A 21,496-nucleotide genomic window follows, 5' to 3' on the forward strand; every position below is an offset into this window, starting at 1 on the left:
AAGCTATGCTGTAGAAAGAGTGGGGGTAGGAGGAAGGCACTGAGCACCATTCCATCACAAGAGGTTAAATTAGATTTATTTGATGTATTTTAAGAGCAGGCAAATGGAGAGAAAAGCTTAGGTATTAAACAGAAAGAATGAAGATTAATAATACAAATTAACGAGTGGTTATTAGTTACAGCTAACAGCAGTGGTGATAAATGGGGGTATAAGTGTGTTCATTAATTCTTTGAGCACCTGAGAGGGCTGAATCCCAGAGCATAAATATTCCAGCAATGTCAGGATGGGGCTGGGAATGTTCCCAAGCCATCAGATAAGACATCCACGTGGTGGCAGCATTGCCATTGCCTAAATTTCCCTGTCCTGCCCTCCTTTATCCCTTTCAAACCTGTCTGTGGATACCCATTTAATCGAGTGTTGGGATTATTTGGGACCAAAAGAACCTCATTGCTAATTGCCTGGCCTCCTCAATGGGTGTGAGAGATGTTCTCCAATGTACAAGTTTGTGACTGTAAGATCCCGGGCAATATCACTGTCCTTAATTTCCTGTTGATTTCCTTACAGAAGATTTATTTTCCTTAATTTCTGTGCTTACCTTGGCACTTTTGGTTGCTCTCAGGATGGGAGCTGTTGTTGATCTTCACCTGCTTTCCAGCTGTGTTTCCCTCCTGACCACTGGTGACTGTCAGCCCCAGCAGACTCTTATAGGAAATTTCTGCCTTCATTCCCTGCTGGCTTTCTTCAGGCTCTGCCCTGCCATTTCAAGGATGCACTCCCTTGTCTCTGGTCACCTTTCCTTCACCCCCAGCACCTCCTGTCTCAAAGTTCCCTTCTTTACCTTGCCTGGATCTGAAGATGGCTTTCCGTGTCGAGCAGATAAATGTTGCGAGTAAGGGATTAACCCCAGACCTGAATTTCTCCACCTCAGGACCCATTTTAGCGTTTTGCTGTCTGGCTTGATGGCTTGCTAAGGGGACAGACAAGAGAGCCAAGCCCTCAGCAGTGATTTCAGCAGCCTTTTCCCTCCCCTTGCAGTGCATCCGTGGCAGGAAGGCGACGCTGGAGGAGCTGCAGACGGTTCACTCAGAGGCGCACACGCTGCTCTACGGCACAAACCCTCTCAACAGGCAGAAACTGGACAGCAAGAAGCTCCTAGGTACCATTCCCTGGGGGGACACCCCCCTTCCTGACCCCTGGGTGAAGTGCTGGGCTCCATCCTTAGCACTGTGCACCTCCAAGAGGATTGTTCCCAGCTCCATGCACGGGATCCATCTCCCTCTCTTCAGGCAGACCCCTAAACCCTTAGAGAGCTTAAACCTCCTTTCTTTGATGTCTTCAGAACATAAATGGATGTTTTCCTGAGGAACAAAGATAGTTCAGGCAGTTTGTTTCATCCTTGGGCTATCCACAGATAGTTATGCATGGCTAGGGAAGGAGCTGGAGCACACTCCCCAGAATTTGGATCTGCAGCCCCCAGCCAGCTGCACAGGCATCAACAAACCCCTGGCAGCTTTGGACAGTCAGCAAAAGAGATGCAGGGGCCTCTACATTTGTTTAATGTGGAGTGGGGTTGTTTATCCCTTTCACTGGAGACCAAATCTTCCCGAAACAAGGCCGTGTCTGTTGTAAAATACAGACAAAAATACCAAAAAAATGATATTTTCCCAGCAGAAATTCTAAGGGATGCATGTTCAGATAACCAACCCTCCAAAGCAACCAAACAACATGGATTTTAGCACCTCTGTGGAGTCATCATCACCTCCCTTTACTTCCTGCCTTTTTGCAGCAGCAGGCTGGAGGGACAATTTAGGAAGTTGCCACGTGGGGATCTGAGGAAAAAAAAAAAGAAAAAAAAAAGAAAAAAAAAGCCAAACCAAAAACCGGTTCTGGAACGTTGAGATGTTGAGAAAGTTTATTTTGGGATTAGCCTGACTTTGGACGATGTAAAAAGAGGTTTAACTCAGTGGCCTTTGTGATGTAGTGGTCTCAGCAAAGGAGCTGGAAAGATTTTGCTCAGCGTGTCCATGAGCTCCCAGAGAGGGAAGCCATTAGGCAGTGGTTAAACACACAATTAGCACGGTATTTATAGCTCACTTCCCACCTCTTTAGGGCCAGAGAACCCAAAAGCAGACACCTCCAGCTGAGTGATAGCTCCATTCGGATGTAAACTTTCAGGAATTTATGATGTCATATGCTCGGGAGTGGAAAAGCCACAGCCCAAAGGAGCTTTGGTAAATCTTCCCTGGGATAGCTGAGAAAATTCTCTTGGGATACTTTCCCACTCCCTCCTTGGCTCTGGGCAGGATCTGCCTCAGCAGTGCCACAGATGCCTTTGGAGATGGAGTTTATTTGGATTGCATTTTTGGGGGGACCCCCCAAAAACTGCTGAACCACTCCTGATGGTTTCTGGAGAGAACCTGTGGGGGAAGCAACCCTTGCTCTGCCTCTGCTCCTGTAGTTCTGTGCCCACCGTGGTTTCCATCACTCATTTGAGAGTGTTTGCAGAGGTCGAGTTTAATCCTGTAGAGAAGAGAAATTTCAGTACAGAACATTCCCTGTTTGGGTACAACTTGCAGAAAAGCTGTGAGAGGTCAGGTCCTCAAGGGTCTCCGGTAGGAGGGGAGGTCCAGTAGCTCTTAACTGGGCTTAGAGCTGCTTTCCTAAGCCCACCTGGCACCACCTTAGCCTGGAGATGCTGACAGTGGCACTGGCTGCCAGCCCACATCACCCCTTCTCTCCTGATGGCTTCCACAGGGCAGGACCTGAGCAAGGAGCTCATGTGGAGAGGGGAACGTGCCTCTTAAAAACCCCTCCTTCAGCTGTTCTCTCCCGTTGGGGGTTTAAAAGGCTTTTAAATTTACAAACCAGCTTCGTGGGGTGCTTTGAGACACGTTAGAGGGTGGGTTTAGGGCAGGTTGGAACGCTGAGGGCAAAGCTTTGTGTGAGGTTTAGGGATGCAAATGGGAGTTTGTTAGGGCTGGGTGCCTTGGCAGGTGTCTGATGACTCCGTGTAAGCTCTTGGCCTTTGATACCTCTGTGAGGAAGAAAAAAGCCTGAGAAGCCTCAGCCTGAAAGGGAAAAGGCTTTTCAGGACACAGGATGTTTCTTGTTAAGCTTCTGCAAATGAAAAGGGGGATGTGCCTTCATGGAATCACAGCATCCCAGAATGGTTTGGGTGGGAAGGGAGCCTAAATCCCATCTCATCTCACCCCCTGTCATTGGCAGGGACACCTCCCACTGTCCCAGGTGGCTCCAAGCCCCGTCCAGCCTGGCCTTGGGCACTTCCAGGGATCCAGGGGCAGCCACAGCTGCTCTGGGCAGTGCCAGGGCCTCACTGCCCTCCCAGGGAACAATTCCTAATTCCCAATATCCCATCCATCCCTGCCCTCTTTTAGTTTAAATCCATTCCCTGTGTCCTGTCAAGGATACAAAGGACAAACCCATCTCTCTCTGGACAGTGGGAACACTTGGAACCTGTTGGACAAGTTGAGACTTAGGCAAATAAAGCTGCTTTTAATTTGTGGGGAGCAATTCTAAATTGTTGTCAAGAAGATAAATAGGGAAATAATGGGTGGATTAGCAGTGAGAGATGTGACAGGAGGCAGGATGATCTGAGAACTTCCACGTGGATCTAATCAAGGAGGGCATCTCTCTTTGAGCTCAGATGAGTCCAGATGCATGAACTCCTCTCTCAGGAACAGAATCCCAAATGGTTTGAGTGGGAATGGGCCTTGCAGCCCATCCCATTCCACCCCCTGCCATGGGCAGGAACACCTTCCACCAGACCAGGCTGCTCAGGGCCCCACAGAATTTGTTCACACACGAGCCAATAATTTGCTCACACACGAGCCCAGAGAGCGATGTTACATTTCCTACAGATTCAAAATTAGCCCTGCAGATGGTTTTCTCAATTTTTCTCACATTCTCCTTGTTGGTTTTGCTATTTCAGTCAAAACACATGTTTTTTTCTTTGCTTGCCACTGGTTTATTTTTCTGTCTTCCTCTTTTATGAAGCCCATGCTCTTCAAAGTCATCTAGTAACTGCAGATGAGTGACAATTGGGGTGGTTTTATGATTTCCTGTCCTCCCTCGGTGAGAAGGGGTTAAAGTGCACATCTGAGAAGACACACTGAGTGAATGTTGGTGGCAAGTCTCAAAACATCAGACAGCACCCACACCTTGCTAAAAAATGAGTGATTTATGAGCTTTTGCAGGAGCCTAAGTGTGTACATGGTGTGTGTGTGTTGTAACTGGGTGAAAATGGGAAGAAAACCCCCAGGGAGAAATGTGTGTGTTTCTGTGCTTGGCAAGATTGCAGAGTTGCCACAAAGTTGGCCCCAGAGTCTGGTGACCTTTGTGCCTCACAGGTTTCTTTCTTGTGCCCCCCAGGTTCCCTCACGTCGATGTTTGTCAGGCTGCCTTGCGGTGGTGTCGGGGTGAGTACCTCCCTTTAATGTGTAAATAATGTCCTGTTTGTTCTTCCCCCCCCTGCTCCCCTCAGCACCAAAAATTGCTGCTCTGCATTCCAGGGTGGGTAATTGCAGCCAGATGCTGCCCCTGAGCAGGGGCTGCCACGGCCTCACGTGCCTTTTCAAAAGCAGCCGCAGCATTTCGGGGCTGCTCCGGAGAGCCCGAGCATCAGGGACACTCAGAGGCATGGCCAGGAGGAAAAACCTCATTCCCCAGCCTGGGATGTTCACTGGTGAAGGGGTTGCTGTGTTTGGGAGCAGCCCTTGCATCCCAAAGTGGTTTTTTTTCCCTGTGGAAAGCAGGACGTGCTCGTGCTGTGGAGCTGCTCCGTCCTCAGTCTCGGGGCTGCAGAGCAGGTGGGAAACGTGGCCATGAAATAGGACAATATTTGGGAATGTACTTGTTCCTTTGAAGAGCAAGTTTGCTGTTTCTCTGCCCTGGAATGAAACAGCATTTGGCATCTTTTATTCTCCAGCTCCAGGATAATCCAGGTGGATTCTCCAGGAGGTGACTAAAATGCGCCTCCATCCCTCATGGAAAAGCTGTGTCACTTTTCAGCTGTCAAATTTCCATATAATCAGGCTTTTTGCTGTTGTTTGTTCCCATAAAGCTGAAAAAAACCCAAACCCCAAATACCTTGTTTTGAAGGTTTTCTTGTTTTCCTTTGAAGCCTGAAAGCTTAACAGTTTCCCTTTCAAGTCAGACTTTCTGCTCCAGAGTTTCTGTGGAGGGTGACAGGACAGAAAATCGTGGAGAACAGGAAGGGGAAAAGAATGAGAAGAGACAATAAAAGGCATTGTGTTTGAAAATTCACAGTGGTAGTTCTGCTGCATAATTGTAGCTCATGAGGTTGAATTTTCAAGGTCTGGATTCTGTTATGGAAATGAAACAAAATTGTTTTCTTCCTGAGTCTTTGCAAAATCGCTGCTTTGAAAATTATCCCGTCAGGGAAAAAAAAAAAAAGAATAATCGTCGTTTATTCGTACCGCCACTCGTGGAGATATTTTATTTTGTATTGTAAATATGCTGCAGTCGCCTAATTCATGGCAAATTTTTGGCCAGAGCTTAAAAGGTTTGGATTTACTCTGCCCTGCAGTCAGGCATGCCATTCAAAGCAAAAAAAAATTTATCATTTGCAAATGAAGACTGAATGGTAACAAGTAGAGACAGTGTCTGAGCCCAGCACGGGCCCAGCAGTCTTGCATTAAATCCCAAATCAGGGCAGGAAACGCCTCGGTGCTGCTATTCCTGATATGCTCCCAAGTAAGATGCTGCTTGCTGCTTGGTTGTCTCCACAGACCCTTAATATTGAATATTTGCTGACTCTGGTGCAGTGTTTTAGCAATCCTATCAGCAAACCCTGTGCCAGGGAACAATTCTTTCCCAATATCCCACCTCACCCTGCCCTCTCTCAGTGGGAAGCCATTCCCCATTGTTTGCCAGATCTTTTTCAGAGGGCAAACATGATGTCATCAAGGCAAAAGGAAAAGAAAAGAAAATTAAAAATCAGTAGAATTATGTGGGACAGCTCCTCCTTTGGATTTATACTGGAGCAGGATAAAGCAGAATGATGGCTGATGATTGGAATTCAGGAGCTGAGGGTGTTGTGTGAAATTACGGGCTGGAAAGCTTTGAAACCAGGCTCTTTTCCTGCAAGCAAGCAAGTGTGGCTCTCTTCTTTAGATGAAAAGGAAGGATGGCTCTGGAGGGGGATGCAGGGCACTTTTGGGGAGAGAAGCCCCTGGAGAGCTGTTTTGCCTCAGGATAAAGGATGGAGCATGGGCAGCCATGAGTTCTCCTCAGCAATGAGTGAAGTGAGGGACAGGCAGGAGAGTGAATCATTGAGAATCCAGAGCTGAAAGCACCCACAGGGATCATTGACCCAACCCCTGGCCCTGCACAGACACCCCTGCACTCCCACCCTGTGCATCCCTGAGAACATCCTGGAGCTCTGGGAGTGAAGCAGCAAGGAAACAGTTCAGAGCAAATCCCTTCATCTCATAACACCTTTCAGACTCTCTCTTGTAATTAAAAAGTCAGTCTTGGTGAATTGAAGTCAAGGAGAGAAAGAGTAAATTTGTTCCCAGGTGCTTGGGAATTCTTTTTCCTCGTTGGTTTATCCCCAAAAGCCTCCCCGTGGCTGACAAGCCTCCTCCCTTCTGCAGCCTTCTGGTCCTAGCAGGAGAGGAAGAAAGAAAGCACAGAAGCTCTGAAATCAACAGGTGTGAGCTCTGAGTGAAATATCACTCATTTATTTCTGCTGATCACTTGGGAACTGTGCTCAGCTTCTCTCCTCTGGAGCTCACGCCCCTTTTTCCACATCCAACTTCCACGCACCACGGCCTTACCTAATCCAGGATGATTAGAGGAAGGTCTTGGGATGTTGGGAAGGATGAAAGTTTGACAAGAAAGTCTCACAGATGTGGATGCTTGGCAGAAAGATTTTTGAATGTAGAATCTGAAGAAGGAATAGAGATGGCAGCAAGTTTTGATATAGAGGAAAAGAATTGCTGAGCCAGTCTCACTGGATAACCAAGGAGGCAAAGGGTGTGTTAGTTAGGAGGGGTTTTTATGGCTTAGAGCAAAGGATAAACCCACCCCAAACAAGAAGATGTTTTTACCAAGCAGAAAGATAGCACAGGCAAACAAGGCAGCAAATGTGGCAAGTAGAAAAAAGGTCTCAGAATTTTCCACTGCAAGAAAAATGAAAAACAACTTCTAGCTTAAACTGTAAAGTACTGACTTTTAGTGATTGGAGAACAGTAACATGAATATGGTAATTACAGGAGTTATGATAGGCTGTAGATAAAAGTTAAGGTATAGATTGGTTCTACTGTATGAAGATGCTCAGCAAAGAAAAGTATTTAATGCATTGTAACCAAAAGAAAAGTATAAAATGCATTGTAATAAAAACCAAAGGGTCTCCAGGGCTGCCTGCAGCTGGAGCTGACAGCTGTAGGCACAGCTCTGTCACCCACCACCCTGGACTGCTGTAACATCTTAGATACAATAAACTGCATTTTGGAGAGCCCCTGGAGTGCCACATCCCTCATTCAGGCTCTTACTTTGGGAGAAAGGAGTTTAAGCTTGGAAAATCTGCAAGATCATCCCAGCACACTTGCATCCAGATTCTTCAAAACACTCAAAGGCTTGATTTTAGGAGAGCTGATAAATTTGTTTTCTTTCCTGTGTAGCGTTTTGCTGCGCACTTTCTAAAAATATCTGAAGATCTGCATCATTTTTCTGCACGTGTCCTAAAAACTCCAGAGGTGTTTGTGTTGTTGATCTTCTCCAGAGCAGGTGATTCTATTTTTGGGTTTTTCAAGGGCTTTGATTAGAGCATATCAACAATTGTAACTGTGCAAGCAAAGTAAGTTCTTGCAGAGCAGAGAGCACGGAAAGGACTTCAGTGGAATGGAAATGAGGAGGAACTAATTAGGGAGTCAGAGGAACAGAATGTGAGAATTATTTAATTGAGAGCAGGAGGAGACACGGTGGGGTGTCTTCCTCTGTGAGGGACGAGCAGAACTCCTTCACTTTGCAGGGTCTGGAGCTCTGGTACAACCTGTGTCAACCTGTCCTGCTGCTTGATTTCTTACCTGTGGATTTTTTCAGTAGAATTTTATTGTGTTTTTATTCAGTAGAATAATTTTAGTGCATTTTTATTCAGTAGGATAATGAACTCTATTGTGAGGTGCTCACTTAATTCTGAGATAGCTGCACATTAGTGAATAGGAAAGTTTACAGTGTGAGTAGGAGGAATTTACAATGTGAGTGGGAGCCTCATCGTGGATATTAATAAAAAAAACCTTGGGTTTTCCTTAAAGGAAGGAAATAATTGTAAGGAAATTGTAATTTTTATTATGAGGAAGGAAAAACTCTTTGGGTTTCATTTTGGACATTCTTTCTGGAATGCTCCTGGTTTCTGCTGGGACCTGGACGTGGCAGTGCTTGAATGGCACTGAAGAATCCTGTATCCTGTCTTTTTTTATGGGAAAAGCTGGCCCCAGCAGCCCTCTGAGGGTCTGTGGGCCCCTCAGGACAGGTGAATTTGGGTATTTTGTATTTCCATTCCTCTGGTGCCTCACAGGGGACGAAGAGAGCCCTGAACTCGCTGTGTCCAGGCAGGGAGGGAAGCTCTTCCCTGCTGGTGTCCTGAGGTACTTTCTTCCAAAGACAAGGAAAATGGGTTAGGATTGCTGGAAGATGGGTTGGCTGTGCCCAGAGATGGGGTGGATACACTCATTGGGGGTCAGATGCAGAGACAGGAGGCCAGGGATGGACCCTCACAGAGCACCAGTGCACTGCTCAGTGGGGAGGAGCAGCACCTTGGGCTTCTTCCCAGCTCTTCAGGGCCTTTTGGAGACACCTGGTGAGGTCAGGCCCAGCTTCTGCATGTGTGCACTCCTGATCCAGGATTCCTGGAGCTGTCCTGTGTAATTCAGACTTTATCCTGCTGCTGTTCCCATGTTACTGCCCAAATTTACAGGGGTGCACAGGAGCCCTGAGGCCACAAATAGTCACTGCAGGGCTCTCCCACAATGCAGTGGCATTCCCCAGAGGCTTTTTGGTGTTCTCCAAGTGCCTCATTGCACTTGGAGAACACCAAAATATATCTCTGGGGAATGCCCACTATATCTCCTAGTTTATTGTGGCTTCCAAAGCATCCTTGGGGTGGAAACTACCAGAAATCATCCATGGATTCCAGAGCTGGAATCACTTCCAATGGCAGCTTCACACTGCTGGGAAGGAGGTGGATCAGTCCTCTGTGGGGCCACTTGTGTCTCTTTGTGCACAACAAATGATCCCTTTCCTCCCATCTCTGCTTTTTGCCATTGTTCCCATAGATACACTCAGGGCAGAGTAATATGTGAAAAGTGGCTGGGGGTCCTTCCCTTCCCTTCCTGGTGAGGAATGTCCTGTTTGTCTGGTGACACAGTCTGGAATAACAGCAGTGGGCATGCCTTGCCTTGCCTGTGGCCTGTTCCCACATTTTTTGGGGGGGAAATGTGGTGATTCTGTGAAATATTTAGCGTTGAGGCAAGTCTGTGTGGTCAGCACAGGATGCTGAAGGTCTGTTGTTAAGGTGGGTGAGCTCATGGCTCCCCAGGGAAGCTGCTGTCATTCCAGGGCAGTCTTCTTTTAAATGCCCAACACTAAACATCCCTCTTTATTGTGGATTTCTTTTTTTTATTTTAAAGAATCATTGGATTATTTAATAATCCAATCCTTTTTATTTCATCTTGGGTCAGCAGCAGTTAAAGAGAAATGCTGATCCCATGGTCACAGAGTTACAGAATCACAGAATGGTTTGGGTTGGAAAGGACCTTAAAGACCAAACCAGTCCATCCCCTGCCACAAGCAGGGTCACCTTCCACTAGCCCAGGTTGCTCCAGCCTGGCATTGGACAATTCCAGGGATCCAGGGGCAGTTACAGCTTCTCTGTGCCAGGGCCTGCCCACCCTCCCAGGGAACAATTCCTTCCCAATATCTGAAATAAACCCCTTCCCTTTCAGTTAAATCCATTTCCCTTGTCCTATCCCCCCATGTGAGTGCTGTCTTTATGAGACAGGGCTCTCCTGATGCCTGGCTGCCCTCCTTGCCCCTAACCTGGCTCCTGTGTGTGTCCCCTCAGGTCGACAGTGACACCATTTGGAACGAGGTGCACTCGTCGGGCGCCGCTCGCCTGGCCGTGGGCTGTGTCATCGAGCTGGTGTTCAAAGTGGCCACAGGAGAGCTGAAGGTGAGGAAACAGCCCTCAGCTGGGCTCTGGGCAGGCTCTGCTCAGGGGCTGCTCAGGGCTGGGCCGTGCAGCACCTCTAGGACCTTTCCCCCCTCCACAATGAGGAAAAGCATCATCCATTGCTATGACCCTGTGAGGAATCCATCAAGAGCAACTCCAGAGCTCCCAAGCAGGATTAAGGCTTCAGGCTGCAACCCCTGTGTGCATCCTTGTCCCCCTGACCTTTTCCTTTCCCTGTTCTTTGTGTGCAGAATGGGTTTGCTGTTGTCCGGCCCCCAGGTCACCACGCAGAGGAGAGCACACCCATGTGAGTATGGGCTTCACTGACTGCAGCCAGGGCTCCTTTGGGGGAGGATCCACAGCTGGCAATTCCAAAGGAATTCTGTCAGGTTGTCACTGTGGAATTTCTGTTTGTTGCTAGATGAGATGTGTGGTGTTCAGAGCTCCCCAGATTCTCTGGAGCAGGGTAAGAGCCTGCTTAGTGCTTTTGGGGAGTTGCTTCCTAGCAAGGATCAGCAGTGGGTTTGGGCCAGTGTGGGACATTCCCTGTTTCCCTAGAGCCTGCTGCTGCAATTCAGCACTTCCAATGGGAAGTAGGTCTAGTGGAAGGTATCCCTGCCCATGGAACAAGATGAACTTCAAGGTCCCTCCAACACAAGCCTTTCCATGTTGGCAGGGAGGAAAGAGGAGTGAGAGCAGAAGGAACTCCTTCCTCCCTGTTCTGTCTAGGTGATGGGTGCAGTGGGACCACGGGAAGCTGTAATTAACCCCTCTCTTTTCCTCTTGTGTCCCCTCTCCAGGGGTTTCTGCTATTTTAACTCCGTGGCAATCGCAGCCAAGCTGCTCCAGCAAAGGCTCAACGTGAGCAAAATCCTCATCGTGGACTGGGTGAGTAAATGCCCCTTCTTTCCCTTTGGGAGAGCAGGTGGAAATTATTCTGGGTGGCTTTCTTCTTGCAAGCTCTGTAAGTCAGTGAAAAGCTTCTTGCCTGTTGTCTGCAAGCCAAAATTTGGGGTTTTAATTGAATAAAAGTGTTCTAATCAGAGAAAAAATTCTTCAAGGGACCAGAATTTTCAAATAAAGAGAAAGGGCTTCTTTGGGATTCTGCTGTGGCAGTGTTAAGATTTTTATTTTTTAATAGATTTTATGTGGCTGGGAAGGTATTGGAGCGACTGGGGATCAGCTAAAAGTTTTAGTTCTGTTGCCACAAATAACCCATGGGTCAAACCCACAAGCTGAAATGCTTTTTTTTTGTCTTTTGGACTTACTGGATGAATTTTTTCCTCATTTCCCACCTGTTTTTCATGTCAGAGAGGGGCATTTGAGATAGCTGTCCTGTCACAGGCCGTGTTTGTGCACCCCACAGCAGCTCAATAGGGGAGCTCTCATGGGTTGTGTTGTTTCACCTGGATCCAACAGATCCAGTTTGTGTCAGTGCTCACCCCACAGATCTGGGGCAACAAATACCCCAGTATCTCCATCTGCCAAGATTGGTGTGAATCCAATTCTTTCCATCCAGGTAAATGATCCTCACTTTGATAGACATTTGGGATTGTGTTTATCCCATGTGTCAAACAAGGAGAGTAATCTCAAACCAGGTGTGCCAAACAGGTTATTCTCATTCCTCAAAAACTGCTTCAGCCAGGTTGGACAAAACAAAGCTCAACAGCAAGGAAAACCCCTCCAAATCCCAAAGTGATGCCTTTAACCATGTTTTTAGTGAGGGACTAACCTCCCTGTCCCTGCAGGATGTCCACCATGGGAATGGTACTCAGCAGGCCTTCTACAACGACCCCAACGTCCTCTATATCTCACTCCATCGCTACGACGACGGCAACTTCTTCCCAGGCAGCGGCGCTCCAGATGAGGTGAGCACATGGATGCCAGAGCCCTGGCACTCACAGGAGCTCCTGCCACCTCCAGAGCTCCTCAGGGTTTTGTGTTCCCATCCAGGGACACGCCAGGTCCCTGTGATCCAGCAGCCACGGGCCCGGTGTCCTGGCTGGAGCTGGCGGGACGGCAGCAAAGGAGTCACTGCAATTGAGCTCTCCAGCCCTTGGGGGACAGCCTGCTCCACAGGAGCCCCCTGCCAGCTGTCCCAGCACCCCCTGTCCTGTGCAGCATTTCTCCTTCCTCAGCAGAAGTTGTTTGTCAGATGCTGAAGGAAAAGATTGTCCATGGCTGCACCGCCCACAGTCGGTTTTCCTGGCACAGCCATGGAGCCTGTCCACCTCCCCTACTCCATCTATCTCCCCTTCTTTCTCCACCTCCCCTTCTCCATCTCCCATTCTCCATCTCCCCTTCTCCATCTCCCCTTCTCCACCTCTCCTTCTCCACCTCTCCTTCTCCATCTCCCCTTCTCCATCTCCCCTTCTCCATCTCCCCTTCTCCACCTCTCCTTCTCCATCTCCCCTTCTCCATCTCCCCTTCTCCACCTCTCCTTCTCCACCTCCCCTTCTTCATCTCCCCTTCTCCATCTCCCCTTCTTCATCTCCCCTTCTTTCTCCACCTCCCCTTCTTTCTCCTGGCCCTACCCAGGCATTGCTCACCACCACCAAGTCTGCACCTCCACCCCAAATTTGTGGGATTTAGGGGCCAGCCACGATGCTGCTGGAGCAAATCCCCCTTTCCTGGTGGTGTCCTCAGAGCCTGCAGCAGGAGGGCTGGGCCAGTGGAGCTGAGAGCTGAGCTCTGGATGGATCCATCCTTCCTTTCCCTCTGGGCTGGCAGGAAATATGGTCCTTCAGAGGGATTTAGCAAAGGGAAATTTTTTTGAATACTTATAGCGCTCCAGGTGACACCTGAAAACTTCTCCCCCTGTCAATTTTACATTTTTTTGCTTGAGAAAACCTCAATGTTTCCATCTCAACCTCCAAAGAAATTTAAATGTGACGTGATGCTGCTGACTGTTGTGGTGAATGAACAGCAGCCCTTTGTATCAGGCTTAATTCCTGCTTTTTAGCAATCTGCTTTACAAAAGGAGTCATTTTTACATGTGTCATTTTAGACCAAATACAAGAAAGGATACAAAACAAGTTTGATTTAAGTCAGTGATGGATAAATAACCCACCGTGGGTAGATGAACACCCACCCCTGTGTTTTTCTAGCAAAAATATTTGCACCAGTATGAGGAATAATGTGCAATAAAAGCCATGCAGTTTTATCCAGCTGTGCAACACATTGATTTTCACTTTTTAATTTATTTTTTTTTTCATATGCAAAGACCTTCTTGGCAAAAAAAAAAAAGGCTGGAAAAGCCTGGTTTATTTTTCAGTTTTCCCCTCTCTCAGGTAGTTGCAGGCAGGGCAGATGGGGACATTTGCAGTACAAGCAAGGAGAGGGATGTATTTACATCTCCCACCCACGTGTCCCTCAAGCAGCCAAAATCCCTTCTCTGTGAATCCTGTTTTTCTCCAGCAGAGGGGGAGCTCACTCTGATTAAAATACACTTTTTCCCCCACTTGCAACTGTAGTGAAATATAAAATATGCTCCTGAATCAGGCTTGAAATGAATTATGGAAAGGTACTACATGCAGCACACTCTGCTGCAGAGAAATCAAGAGGGTGCAGTTGGTGTTGGGGTTTTTTTGGGTGAGCAGCAGTCAAACACCATGAAGATCTGAGCGTGGAGGAGCTTCATTTTCCCTCTTGTTCCAGGGACCAGGGACTAATGGACCTCACTACTGGATCCAGATCCAAATTCGACTGGGAGAAGATCAAAAGAGCAAAGAAGTGCTGCCAGAATTTGCTAACTGAGAGTCCCATTTCCCTTTTGCAGGTTGGCACAGGAGCTGGAGTTGGTTTCAATGTTAACATGGCATTTACTGGTGGCCTGGATCCGCCCATGGGAGACACGGAATATTTAACTGCCTTCAGGTACTACTGAGTTTTTCCCTCTCACAAATGGGTTTTTCAACTCAGCTGGGTTTCTTTCTCTTTGTGCCACCCTCCCTGATTTTGCTTTTGATAAGCTTTAAAATTTTGATATTATTCATCCCAGAGAGACCCTGGCACAGGATGCCCAGAGAAGCTGTGGCTGCCCCTGCATCCCTGGCAGTGTCCCAGGCCAGGTTGGACAGGGCTTGGAGCACCTGGGACAGTGGAAGGTGTCCCTGCCCATGGCAGGTGTGGCACTGGATGAGCTTTAAGCCTCCTTCCCACCCAAACCATTCCATGATTTTTCTTGGACACTGTCCTGTCCCACCCCCTGGCTCCCCTGTGCCATGGCTCCACCTGGCCTCTCCTTTAACAATGTGAAGCTTTTCTGTCCTCACACCTCTGGTGGCCTAAATTCATGCAGAGACACACTTGCCAGAAGACAGGGTGTGAATTTCTGGGATATCACCTTTGTGGAACAGCATTAAATCTGGGAGCATTCTTTTCTGCTCTTCCCTGTTATATCCCCTTAGGCTGAGCAAAAAGCACCTTTTCCCCCCTCTTCATTCTGCCATCATGAGGCCCTCAGGGAACACCCACAATTTCAAATGACACCAAATCCTTGCCATTTGTGTCACTCCTGGCTCAGGAAGGCAGAACATTGCTCCAGAGTGGAAGCCTGGCTGTCCCAGCAGTGCCCAGGATGGATCTCTTGGTTAGCCAGAGCACCTGGAGCTGGGAACATTAAATATTAATCGAGTGTCCAGGCTCCTGGCAAAGGCTCAGGGCTGCACAGTGAGGCCTTTGCCAGCCACTCTTGGGGTCTGCTTGCCTGGACACTGCAGCTTTTTAGGGAGCAGCATTTGGAGTGGGTCACAGCCCTGATTTTGGGGAGTTTTGGTGCAGCTGAGGGATGCTCCTCTCAGAGCCTGCACACCTTCAGTTTAACCACAAGTTAAATGAGAAGCATTTTTTTCATCCTGTGCCAAGTTTGGCCATGATAGTACATTATCAAGTGACCTTTTTAAATCTTAACCAGCTCCTTTGAAAAACATTTTTCCCCCCCACCCCCACCCCCCAAATCTTTCTATTGATTTTAATGTAAAATAACGCTTTGAAGTTTGCAATTTATTGTCCCCTGAGAGTTGGAAAGTGAAGGGAATGGGTCATATATCCTATTTTTTCCCCCTTCTTTTCTTGCTTTAGCCCCTTGAGACAATACATGCCTTCAAGGCAGCACCTTGTTATTCCACCCCGTCGAATGCCACGTTGCATTTGCTGGGGATCAAACCGAAGATGAAGAAAAGATAAGAAAATTGGCCATAATGAACTCCAGAAGCAGGAGGCATTTTCACCATGAACTTGGAAACTCACAGTGGAGAACTGAGCTTTAATTCAAACCAGTCCGAATGCCAAACTGTGAGGCTTTGAAGTCTGGAGAGGAATCAGTGGAAATCCTTTGAGCTAGGCAAAGATACTGATAGACTTTTTCTTTTTTCTTTTTTTTCTTTTTTTTTTTTTTCAAGCCTTAACTCTTCACATGCCTGTCTGTTTCTAGGGGGAAAAAAAAGTCCTTTTTCTGTGTAAAAGGAGAAGATTTAAATAAGCAACGTGCTCCTCATTTTTTGTTGTTGTGTTTCTGGAAAAGCCAGTGTGTGTGAGTTTGAGAAATGAAAATAACTGAGATAATTGTCCTTCTGAAAGAGAGAAATTAGGGAATAAATAAATCCCAGTGAAACCGCTCATCCCCAAACTGAAAACCTGTTTCAGAGTGGGTTTGCTTCATGCAAGAAAAAGATGGGAACTCAGATCAGTGATTTTCATTCTCTCTCCAATTATTATTAAATTATTCATTTTGATGTGCCCAACTCTCCTGACCTCTGGATGGTCCTTAATGCCTTCAAGACATATCAGAAGTGAGAAAAATAGTTAAAAATTAGTTTTTACCTGCACTTTATCACTTGTTGCCTTCCTAACCTGGGGCTGGAATCACTGCCTGCCCCAGCTCCAGGTTGGGGTGCTCAGAAGGGACCTGGGGAGTTTTTTGGGAGCCTGGAGCCTCCTGCACCCTGTGGCAGCTGTGGCTGTGTCAGAGTCAGCTCCACATCCCGTGTCTGAGCTCCCCCCTGAGCGTGTGGGCAGTCCCAGATTGCAGAGATCAGGCAGAAATGGGGGCAGTTGAATGCAGGGAACAATGCAGGGAACAATGCAGGGAACAATGCAGGGCACGTCCTTCCCAAAGTCCTGAACTCCCAGAACGTTCCCGGTGCCTCCGCTGTTGTTCTGTAGTTACAGAAACAAACAAGTTGTAAAATTCAGGGGGTTTTTTTGGGCCAGGATTTGTTGTTTCATTACATTTTACATCAGCTGAAATCCTGTTGGCCTCTCTCAATCCTCCTGATCCAGGTGCAAACCCAGCTAAGAGACCTGCAGGAAAAATGGGAAGGGTTCAGCTGGTTCCTTATAACACAGAAACAGCAATTAGTGAAATTAAAAATGTGTTATCTGCAGTTTTCCTCTGAATTTACTGCAAGGAAGTTGTCCTGATGATGCCAGCAGTTGTGCTGTGTCTGAGAATTCCTTCCCCTGGCCCAGGAATTCCACCATAATAATTCCAGCCATAATTCCACGTCCAGCTCGATTCCACATTTGACTTTATTTAAAACACCTCAGCCAGAAGGAAAAAGCCAGGACTGCGCTTCCCCCTCCTCCTGCTGCCTTCAAAAAGCATTCAACAAGTTCAGAAACCAATTTGAGGGGCATTTGGGTTTTTCCCTCCATCCATAAACCATTTGAGGAGCGAGGAAGAGGATGAGGGGGAAGAGATGCTGCTGTTCTGCCTGGAACGGTGCTTGCTGTATTTTCAATTTCATGCTCTCCCCACACCAATTTCATCCCCAAATTCCTAATCCCTTTGGACACAGTAAATGACCATGGAGAAGCGAAGACTGGAACTTTCAGGAAGCTGGTTAGCCTGAGGAGCAGTGGATAATTTTTATTTTATATATATATAAAATATGTTACGTGTATAAAACCATATATAGAAATGTACACATGGTATATATGAAATCTAAAATATATCAATAGATATATAAATATATGCATAATATAAATACATACACTTAACATATATAAATTTATACATAGCACATATAAAAATATGTGGCCAAGAATGGGGAAAAGTCTCTAAAAAAGTGTTCAGCCTTCTAAGTTTCACCAATTTACTTGCTGCAATTGAGCATTTAAAGCCCAAAATAATCCTCTGTAGGATTGTTTCATTTAGCTATAATTTATTAGGCATTTAATTGGGGAATTGGCTAATGCCAGGCTAAAAATTGTTCATTCAGCCTTCTGGAAACTAGATCTAAAATTGCTTTTTTTTTTTTTTTCCCTCTCCCAAGCAATTGCAGAACACAATGGGGAGGCTTTGCTGGTAGCAGCCATCAGTTTGCTCTCATGTAGAGCTGTTCAGCTCAGCTGTAACCAGGCAAATAAAAGGATTTCATTTATTTTAAGCAAGCAAAACAAGCTTCTGAAATTAGGGAAATTTCAGTTTCCTTGTTTTTTAAAAAATTCTACGTGGATTGAATGAATATTCAGTGTTAGGAATAGTCATTCCTCAGTGAATAACTTTACAGCCACCACAGCCATTCCTTAAAAGACCCAATTCCAGGCAGAACTGCTTATCTCCTAGGTAATAATTCAAATTTCTGGCTTTTTTAGAGTCTCATCAGCAGGGCAAAGCCACGGGGTTGTTTCCAGTTTAATCCTTGTTTCCCCTGGAGGGTTTGGCTTTACTGGGGTGCATCTGAGTGAGGGGGCTGGTTTTATCTGTGGACAAGGGAAAATTCAAAAGCACAAAGCTGAAAGAGATGTGTCCAAAACGTTGTCCACAGATGGAATCTGGGAAACTCTCCGGATTTTTGTCATTTTTTCCTTACAATTGAAAACAAAAAATGAGGGAGGTCTGGCTTTGACCCTCCTGGATCAAGTTTTACATCCATGGAGAGCATCAGACAGAGTTTGATGTGGCTTTGGGGTGTCACACTGGAATTAGGAGAAAGGCTTTTTCTCTCCCAAAACTGCCCCTGGCAGGGCTCAGGGTGAGCCCTGGGGGCTGTGCTGGGGGAGTCACTGTGCCACTGTCACCCACAGCCACCTCCAGGTGCCCCATCCCTCTGTGCCTCTAGGCTTGGCAGCACTGGGAAATAAATCTGGTTCTTTGAGTGGTTTTCCTTGGGTTAGGAATGAAAAAGCTCAGGGAAAATAAACCCTTGGCTGCTGCACTTGCTCTGGAATTGCTGCTTCAGGCCTTGGTGAGGGAGGTGGGTGGTTTCTCCTAAAAGTTTCTGTGAGTTCCACCAAACTGTAAAGTCACCAGCCAGAGCTGTGCTCTTGTCTTCCTCATGGAATCATCACCCAAGGACAAAATAAAGAGGGGCAATCACTGAAGGGTTGTCAGAGGAGAAAATTCCAATTCCTTGTTGGGATTTTGTGTGTATTAAGGGAAAATGAAATCCCTTTGTTCTCACAGAGGCCTCTGTGCCTGCGCACGCAGATCAGCGACACTGCAGGAGCATCTGGGGTTGCTGTGACAAATAACTGGGGAAAAAATAAAGCTGGGAGGTGTGTGGGGAGGTTTTTCTGGTGTCTGGGTGCCTGTTCCTGCTCTGTGGTGGCAGTGGAGACTTGGGGGTGGGTTTGCTCAGTGCCTGGCAGAGGCTGATGCCCCATTCTGCAGAGGGGCACGAGCTCAGCTGGATGTCACAGACTGCTGACTCTGGCAGATGTCTCCTGCCTGTTTAATATCCTTGTGGCAAAAACTGGGAGCTTTTATGAGACTTCTGATAGCACTTGAGCCATCTCAGCGTGGAACAGCCCCCCTGGGCTCTGTTTTTAGAGCATCACATAAAGACTCGACTCAATAAAGTGTGAGGTTCTTGTGTGTGCCAAGATTTACAGGTCTGTGCTTTGGGATGTGGGTAAAATAACCTCAGTTCCTGCTCCAGAAAGTTATCCTGGCTGGTGGCTGTTCCTAGGATGGGAAAATGGGAAAATTACAGGTCAGGTTGCCCTAGGGACACATCCAGAATTCAGTACGTGCAGTTACAATGGAAAAAAACACAATTTGGGAAGTGTGTCTTGATATGGGGATGGGATGTTTGCAACCTCCTGTTGGTTTTGAGGAGAAATTGTGGAGTTTGGAGAGAGAGGAACCAGAGGGGAAAAAACATCTTTTGGACCACAGGAACAAACCCCTTGTTTCATTTAAATACAACTTCAACAATCACTAGGATGGGGTTGCTGAACAATTCCATCCATTTTTTAGTGAACAAAACATCAGAGGATGGGGAGCTGGCAGTGGGAGAGGTGGATTTGGGTGGGATATTTGCATTTTAAAGCTGTTCTGCCCCATGGGACACTCCAACTTTTCATTGTGGGAAATGAGAAGTGCAGCAAGGCAGGAAGGAATCACTTGGCAAAGCCTAGAGGAGATGTTTTGAGGGAGGACTTGGAGATAATGCCTTGGGGTGAGGTTTCCCAGCCTGTGCCAGATGCCCTCTTATTTTCCCCTTATTCCCCTGTATGTAAATCAGGATGTGATCCCAAATGGGAACCACAAGGGGTGACAGCTCATTTCCCTGCTCAAAACACCAAGTGCAGGAAATCCCAGGGAGTGCAAGGAGTTCTTCCAGCCAGGCTCTCACCCTGTAGGGAACTGGGTGGACTTTGCTGCCATGGAGTCAGGGTTTGGTGAGAGGGTTGAAGCACCCCAGCCTTGCTGAGGATTTCCCCTGACGTGTGTGCTGTGGATTTTCTGTGTTGCAGGACAGTAGTGATGCCCATTGCCAACGAGTTTGCCCCAGATGTTGTGCTGGTCTCCTCTGGTTTCGATGCTGTGGAAGGGCACCCCACACCCCTGGGAGGATATAACCTGTCAGCAAAATGTAAGTGGGGCCTTTACTTCTGCTGCTGTCCTGGGGATTGAAGCACAGTGTTCCCAGGTTTTACTTTGTGGGGTCTATTTCAGATCTTTCATTTCAAAGGCAAAACTTCCATCTTTCTTCTTTGAATTTTCATGGCATTTATTTTTTTTTTATAATGCATAGTTTAGCCTGGCTGAAGCCTTAATTTTGGGGTTTTTTTTTTAAACATTGCATATTTCAACTTTGAAATATTCAATATGTAATATTGTGTAATTTATTTGTAGTCACATCTCTCCTGAATTAGAGACTTATGCTGGCATTAATATAAAATTGCAGAAAAAGGCCATACCAGCTGTAAACACTCTCATTGCTACCAAGAAATCCATTTCTTCCTCCAGGACACCTTATTAAAATTTTGAGCTGAATGTTTTTGCTCTCCACCTTTGAATTAATTACAGACACCCACAAACGCTCCTTTTTGCTTCGGGTCTGGGATGTTTTTGGGAGATGCACTGAAATTCCCCCCCCACCCCAGGTTATGTGGAGTTTACCTGGCACTGTTTCCTTCAAATTTATCCAGAGGACAGTTTTTCTTGCAAAAAGGCTTTTACTATTATTTTTTAAGAGTTTGTTCCAGCCAGGAAAGTTGTTCTCTACAGTGAACTTTAAAACCTCGTAAGGGAGCTGAACCTGTAAACTTTATATAAGAATAAAGTGAAATAGGTTTACAAGAGGCAAGTTCCTTGAGATATCCAGAAACACTTTGGAAAGGAAAGGTCTTGTTTACCTGCTGGTTGAATTTGCCATGCTGTGCTCCTCTCACAAAACCAATTGTGGGCTCGGCAGTGGATGGTTTTCTCTGCTTGTTAATTTGTTAATTTGCGAAGGGGTTCGCTCCAAAGCAGAAAGCAGGCAGTGGGGATGGAGGGTAGAAATTCCCTGGCTTCTCCTTTGTTTGGCTTTTTGATTTTGATTTTTTTCTTTTTTTTCCTCCTGGACGGGGAAGGTTGCTTTGAGGACACGTTTTTTAAATCCTCACCGCTTGGTTCTGTTTTGTTTAAAGGGGGCAGAAATGTATTGTGTGTCATCTGATCAAAGTGCCGGGTGCCCCTGGAATTTTTATAGCATATTATGGACGGGAAGAGCTGTCTGCTGAGAACGAGATGTCAAACCTAAATCTCTCTGGGGCACTGCACTGCTGCTATCCCGACCCAAACCGGGCCCGTTCCCCTTCCTCCTCCCTCCCCCAAAGCAGCATCCAGCAGAAATCCACCCCTTCCTCTGCTCCCAAAGGCAATGTTGGCTGCTGGCTTTAATTTGGGGTGCTCAGGGGTGGCAGGGGGAGGATGGTGATGCTCTCAGCCGGGGTGGTGCTGCTGGGGAACACAGGGATCCATCCCGGGAAGCCGCAGCTGGAGCCGCGCGTCGAAGCCCAACCTGGCTCGCGTTACGCGCTGAGCCTTTGCGAATCCCCGCTGGG

At 47.0% G+C, this 21,496-nt stretch overlaps 1 protein-coding gene across 5 annotated transcripts in view; it reads left to right on the forward strand.

Moving 5' to 3' along the window:
- Positions 1 to 21,496, forward strand: part of HDAC4 (histone deacetylase 4) — a 179,413-nt gene that overhangs the window by 146,916 nt on the left and 11,001 nt on the right. For all 5 annotated transcript variants that reach the window (XM_030951789.1, XM_030951792.1, XM_030951791.1 and 2 more), the window contains exons 16-23: positions 1,036 to 1,156; positions 4,390 to 4,436; positions 10,106 to 10,213; positions 10,465 to 10,520; positions 11,014 to 11,101; positions 11,962 to 12,081; positions 13,992 to 14,089; positions 19,919 to 20,037. In XM_030951789.1, coding sequence (XP_030807649.1) covers positions 1,036 to 1,156; positions 4,390 to 4,436; positions 10,106 to 10,213; positions 10,465 to 10,520; positions 11,014 to 11,101; positions 11,962 to 12,081; positions 13,992 to 14,089; positions 19,919 to 20,037 — 757 coding nt within the window. The remainder of the gene's footprint in view (positions 1 to 1,035; positions 1,157 to 4,389; positions 4,437 to 10,105; positions 10,214 to 10,464; positions 10,521 to 11,013; positions 11,102 to 11,961; positions 12,082 to 13,991; positions 14,090 to 19,918; positions 20,038 to 21,496) is intronic.

The sequence above is a fragment of the Camarhynchus parvulus genome, chromosome 7 (assembly GCF_901933205.1).
Source record: "Camarhynchus parvulus chromosome 7, STF_HiC, whole genome shotgun sequence".
Taxonomy (NCBI): Eukaryota; Metazoa; Chordata; class Aves; order Passeriformes; family Thraupidae; genus Camarhynchus; species Camarhynchus parvulus.